The sequence below is a fragment of the Carya illinoinensis genome, chromosome 3 (assembly GCF_018687715.1).
Source record: "Carya illinoinensis cultivar Pawnee chromosome 3, C.illinoinensisPawnee_v1, whole genome shotgun sequence".
Classification (NCBI taxonomy): Eukaryota; Viridiplantae; Streptophyta; class Magnoliopsida; order Fagales; family Juglandaceae; genus Carya; species Carya illinoinensis.
In genome coordinates this window covers 39,928,207-39,934,622 of record NC_056754.1, presented here as the reverse complement: position 1 = coordinate 39,934,622, position 6,416 = coordinate 39,928,207, and the positions used below count along the sequence as shown (strand labels likewise).

The window sequence follows — 6,416 nt, the reverse complement described above, 5'->3', positions numbered from 1 at the left end:
TCAAATTTAACATTTTATACATGTACCCATTCCAAAATAACATCGTTTTGAGTTACGTTCGATTGAAACATTATCATAGTTCGAATGTATTACCATTTCTCGTCTATCTTTAGTAACAGTTTCATAAACTAATTTTTGGTGACGGTTTCAAGACTGTCATAAATTTAAAACCATCACAAAAACTTAATTGTGTTGTAGTGGCTACCAATCGCCCACTACCATCATCCATGTCAATGTAGGCTCGACGACTGCAGTAACAAAAGTATATCCATGCGTTTAAATTAATAAACAACATATTGAATATACAATGCCTGATGTCATGGCATAAAATATGAATATATCATGTATACCGTGGTTGTAAAATACTCGTGTGCTTGCAATGATAACAAATGTTATATTAAGATTAATTTTATATCACATCAAATGTTATATTAATTTTATGTTATTAGATTATTATTATACATGAATAATTAGATTTTAAAATTTAATTTTAAATTAATTAGAAATTTAGCATATAATGTAAAATTATTTTTTATATAATTATATATTATATAATTTTTATATATAATATAAAAAATTATAAAATTATATAAAACATATTTTATATAATATAACAAATTAAAGTATATATATGAATCGATCTGGTTCGATTCGGTCCGGTGTTAAAAAAAAAAAATTGAAATCATACCAATTTAAAAAAAAAAAAAATTAGTACCAGACTAAACTCATCAGTCTAGATTACCAGTTCACCAATTTCTTTTTCACTTCTTAAATTTTTTTTTAATAGACGTGATGAATAGGATATGGTGTGATTCCTAAGAATTGGGCCTAAGAATCTGCGTATTGTAGGGACTGGACCTAGACAATAGAGGTCCGGTCCATCCATATATTTTATTTTTCGTTAATAAATATATGCATACGCATACGCAACAAAAAGTCATCTTTAACTTCGTAACTCATCTTCTTCCTTGTTATCTTCAAACCTCTTCTCTTCTTCCTTCTTCGTCGTCCTTTTGGTTGGTTTGATTGGTGATTGAATGCCCTAACAACTTCAAATTCTCCAGATGAAATAAAAGGTATTAAATTTATCCATTTATTCGATCTAATTGATATTGAGGTAACCGTAGATATGGTTTGAAAACCCTAATTCGAAGCAAAGACTGATTCAGGGCGTCTGCGTAGCTATTCTTCTTTTCTATTATGTTAATTGTTTCTCCTGATGGCTGGTGTTTCTGTAATTCCTTAAATTCAGCTCTCTTTATTTTTCGGTTGTAATTTTTTTAATTGAAGAATTACTGTGTCCAAACACGAAAATTGTAGGCAAAAATTGGTCGTCTCTATGGTTCCTTACACGAATATGATTATTACGTTCTGTAGAAGTTCGTCCACATGTACAGCTCCAGTGACCCTTCCACCACAAAATTTGAGCTCATTAGTTCTTTCCGTATCTCCATGTAATTGGAGGTCTTTTTTCCAATTTGTTGCAAAAAACTTGTAGCATTGTCTCTGTTTCTTACGGGTGTAAATTTTGGATTTTCAGTTATACATCTTGTTGGTTTTGGCCGTTATAGCGCATGGCAAACTTTGACGCAAGAGTTTCGTATTCTTCACTCTCTAATATAGAAAAAGACAATTCCAGATTCCACTATGAAGATGACTACAGTGATTCTCCATGGTCTGTGCCACAAGCCCCATCAGGCTCAAAATCCTCTAAACAAGAATACTCATACCATTTCCCAATTGAATCCGATGAATTTCTTGATGGAGGATATGATTCAAGTGATGATACTCGAAATTCTATGCCAACTAACTTTCCGCCTGAGGTGAACTTAAAGAATGTGCTCAGTGGCATGTTTGCCATTTTAACTGGCCAGAACAAATCGGTTCCAAGACTCACCTCAAATCAGCAACTTCCCAGTTCGGATGTTTCGTTTCTTGAGTCTGGAAAGAATGGAAATACCTTCCTTCATTCCTCTGTTTACATACCCAGTGCCCCACCACTCCTCGAGCCTAGTGGAGTTAATTATAGCGCGTACAAAGAGGTCTTGGAGGCCGAGCCCCCCGAGTGGTTGCCAGATAGTTCTAGTACAGTTTGTATGCAGTGCACTGCTCCTTTCACGGCACTGACTCGTGGAAGACATCATTGTCGGTTTTGTGGAGGGGTTTTCTGCAGAGCTTGTACTAAGGGGAGGTGCTTGTTACCTGTTAGATTCAGGGAGAGAAATCCGCAGAGGGTCTGTGATGCCTGCTATGATAGGCTCGATCCTTTGCAGGGTATTTTTGTGAACTCTATAAGCAATGCTGTGCAAGTAGCAAAGCATGATGTCATCGATTGGACATGCACAAGAGGATGGTTGAATCTTCCTCTTGGTTGGTCCATGGAACATGAGATATACAAAGCCTCCAATACATTAAGAAGCTACTGCCAGGTGCAATTCTGACTTACATCACAGCTTGCTTTATACATGTCAGATTTTCTTTGTCTCTGTAAAACTAGGTTCAGTTTCATGCTTTGTAATGTTGTATATAGGATTCAACTTGCTAAGCATGTAGTTCATGCTAGCCCATAGATACTGTTATGGAGCTTTATTTGTGTTGAATCTTTCCTTCATTCATGTACTTGTCAACTAGCTGCTCATGGTACTGTTAGAAGTTGGACTTTGATTACATTCTAAGTAACGATATCCTTTACAAAGTGATTTTTAACTTCAGATTGTTTTTGGAATGCACAGGTTGCTAGGTTGAATCCTGATAGGTCCATACCCTTAGCAGTTTTGAAAGGAGCAAAAGGCCTGGCAATTTTAACTGTTGCTAAAGCTGGTGTTCTAGTTACTTACAAACTTGGCACAGGTTTGGTCATTTCTCGAAGGTCAGATGGATCATGGTCTGCACCGTCAGCCATATTCTCCATGGGCTTAGGATGGGGTGCTCAGGTAACCATTGGTTCTTAGTACTTCTATAGTATATTTCCGGCTTTTACTGCTACAATAAAACTTGAAAATTTATCAACTTATATGAATAGTGTAGAATAAAAATATTGGATATGCATGTTTTGGGATGAACTCCTTTTACATAGATGTGAAGTCGTATTCTTTGGCATCCATTGTTTTTATAATTGCCATGTGTTCCCAGATTGGGGGTGAGCTCATGGACTTCTTAATAGTGCTTCACGATTTGAAAGCTGTGAAGACCTTTTGTAGTCGGATGCATTTCTCTCTTGGTGCCGGTTGTAGTGCTGCAGCAGGACCTGTTGGGAGAGTGCTGGAAGCAGATCTTCGTGCTGGAGATAGGGGTTCTGGCATGTGCTACACTTACAGTTGTAGCAAAGGTATTGTGTTATCTATTAGGTTTTCTCTTTAACTTCTTGGTTTATTCTTTTTATTTTTTCATAGGTCTGCATATAAAATGTATAAATAAGTTATCAATTTCATGAAAACGACACAAACCAATTGGTTTATAGGGGATCAATTTTGCATACTTGTATGTCTTCGTATTCTGCTATGAGCACCTTATAGATAGCAATAACATGAAAAAAGGGGATAAACAATTGTTTATATCGTTAGCTTTGACCTGTCTCTTCCTCAAGTTTCCTCTTCTTAAATAGGTGTTACCTTTTGTATACCATCTTGTGTCCTTGGGCGATGCCTATTTATATCAATATAATCATTTGAAAAAAAAAAAAAAAATGGGTATCTTCCTCAAGTCTTGTTCAAACCTGTGAAATATAATGAGAATTAACATCCAATTTGTCAAGCCAGGGAATTCACTGCCATCTGCTTCTTGTTTATGGATTTATATTGACCAATCAATTGACAAAGCCTAATTCAGTTGGTTGAGTTTATTTTCATGAATTCTTTCAACTAACACTATAGGAAAAATGTAGCAATAAATGTTTTTTTGTTCCATTTTGAACATTTTATAGGAGATTGCCCATACTCATCTACCTGTATTCATGTGAACTCTGGTACATACCTTAGGCGTCCACTTTTTTCTTTGCTGTAATTTGGTGGGAGGTTGGTGGGAGGCATTCTTCTGTCAGTTTTATATAATTTAACTTGATTTCAGGGCGAGTGAGGAAAGATATATTTTATGACTCTTTTTAGTATATGGGTTTTGTATTGGTTGATATATATGTTTACTGCTTTCAAGAGTATATGCTCTTTTGGTTGTACAGTACTTGGCACTTTAAGGTGTGGTTTGGATAGTGAGATGAGATGGATTTAGATGAAAGTTGAAAATTGAATAAAATATTATTAGAATATTATTTTTTTAATGTTATTATTATTTTGAAATTTAAAAAAATTGAATTGTTTGTTATATTTAACGAGGAAATTTGGGAAAGATTTAGTGATGAGATGAGATGAGATGAAACACTTTCATTATTCAAATGGGGCAGGTTATAACGGAATTGAACATAATTATTTTCAGAAGACAGCCTAAAAATGGAGTGAACGGAGACTAGAGGAAAATGTCAAAGTATCATGTTCCAGAGATCAGTTATTGATTTGCTGTTAAAATAAGTATTTTGGTTTAAATATTTAAATCAGTTTGTGGTAGAAACCCGACAAAAGGAAAAAAGTGTGCAGTAATAATTTCTGCAAGGAGGTAGTACAGGCATCTCAAGGATGTTTCGTGTATTCCATTCTAATGTGGTTTTTGCATATTTTATGGAGCCTGAAAATGAAGGAGCACAGCTGATATCTTGTAATTTTTTTTATAAACTATGACAGGCGCATTTGTGGGAGTGTCCTTGGAAGGGAATATTGTTGCAACAAGGATGGACACCAACTTGCGCTTCTATGGCGATCCTTATCTCAGCACGTCTGATATTCTACTTGGAACGGTGGACAGACCAAAGGCTGCTGAGCCCTTGTATGCCTCCCTTGAAGACCTCTTTTCCTGTGTACGGTGAAGGTTCAATTAATTGTCTTTGCAATATGGTGTCTTTCTGGTGCACGTGAAGAAAACCTTCACTTTTCAGACACATGGTCAGATTCTGTTGCATATTCCTCATCTTAAATCTGTTACTGTAAATAAGTCATTATTTCATGTACTCTGTATAAAGGTATTTACTTATCTCGTGCGTGCATCTGTAATTGCCAAACCAATCAGTTTATTATGACGTGATACACTTAGTAGAACCATTTGTTTACCTGTATAAGTGCAATAAAATGATATAATTTCTCTCTCTCTCTCTCTCTCTCTCTCTCTCTCTCTCTCTCTCTCTGTGATTCGACTATGCTTACCAAATGGCTTCCTGTCTTGCATGGTGGAGCAGAATCATTCTGAAGTCGCATTGTAGGCGAGCATAATATGGTTAACAATCTGAGTTGCTTTGGCATATTTGGCATATTTTAGGGTTACTTGGTTTTGTTATTGATGATGTGCCATGGTGGAGCAAGAGCATCATGTGCCGCTAAATTTGATAAGGAATGCCTTGGAGTATGTCTTGGAATGGGCTGAGTACCATACCTGCTTAGCAGCATCAGGTAATTATGGGCTGGTCTGGACTCTCAGGATATTTCAGGGTAAAAGGGAAGTTGTTAACCTCCTTGTATGAAGAGGAACCCTGGCCTAGGTATTTGCAAGGAAACCTAGCCTTCTTGTATCCTCGCACCACCGCACCTGCCCACCCTCCCCCGTTTGGCCCCACCTAGACGAAGAGAGGGGCCCTGCCCATTAGATTCTACCTACATGTTAAATACATGAGGGGACAAGGCCCAGCCTGTCTAAGATAAACCCCATCCAACTATATATATATATATATATAAAATAGATTTGTGCTAAAAGAAACGAGGTCGTTTCATTTCAAAACATAATTCAAACTATAAAAGGAAAATTTCCTCTTATCACCTCTCATTCCCTCTTCCAAGCCACTATCCCTTTTCTCTCCTTCCCTCCTTGCCTTCTTCTCCCCTGTTATCTTCTTCCAGTGGCCACCATCCTCTCTTTTATCTCCTTTCTCTTCTCCCTATTCCCTTCTTCTAAGTGGGCAAAGGATTTCTGTCCGTTGTCGTGGGTCATGGCTAGCATTAGAACTCTATGGGTTGAGAGTTCTAACTTCTGTGGCTAGTGGTTGCAACTGTGGGTGTCTGGGTGACGCTGTGACGGATTTGTGAGTTTAATAACCCACGACCACAATTGTGGGCCATATAGATCTACCTATAGATCTCTAAATATTTGTGCATAGTATGACCCATGACTATGACCATAGCCTATGGGTCTGTGCATTTATTTTGTATTATTTAGGTTGGTTGGTTTGTTTGTTTGTTTTTTTTTTTTTTTTTGGATTTGTTAGATTTTTATCCATAGGTTTCTTCATTTGTAAGATCTGTAATTTTTTTGAAATTTTTTGTAAGATTTGTATTCAAACTGTCTCCCACCCCCACATGGGTGAGACAGGTACCTGCCCCTCC

The 6,416-nt window shown here is 36.7% G+C and overlaps 1 protein-coding gene across 1 annotated transcript; it reads left to right on the top strand.

Moving 5' to 3' along the window:
• Window positions 1-922: 922 nt before the first annotated feature.
• LOC122304222 lies at window positions 923-5,188 on the top strand. The gene is made up of 5 exons (XM_043116340.1): window positions 923-1,076; window positions 1,541-2,429; window positions 2,733-2,933; window positions 3,133-3,328; window positions 4,731-5,188. Exons 2-5 carry the CDS (start codon window positions 1,575-1,577, stop codon window positions 4,910-4,912), a joined length of 1,434 nt encoding a protein of 477 aa, XP_042972274.1. The 5' UTR covers window positions 923-1,076; window positions 1,541-1,574; the 3' UTR covers window positions 4,913-5,188.
• Window positions 5,189-6,416: the final 1,228 nt, after the last annotated feature.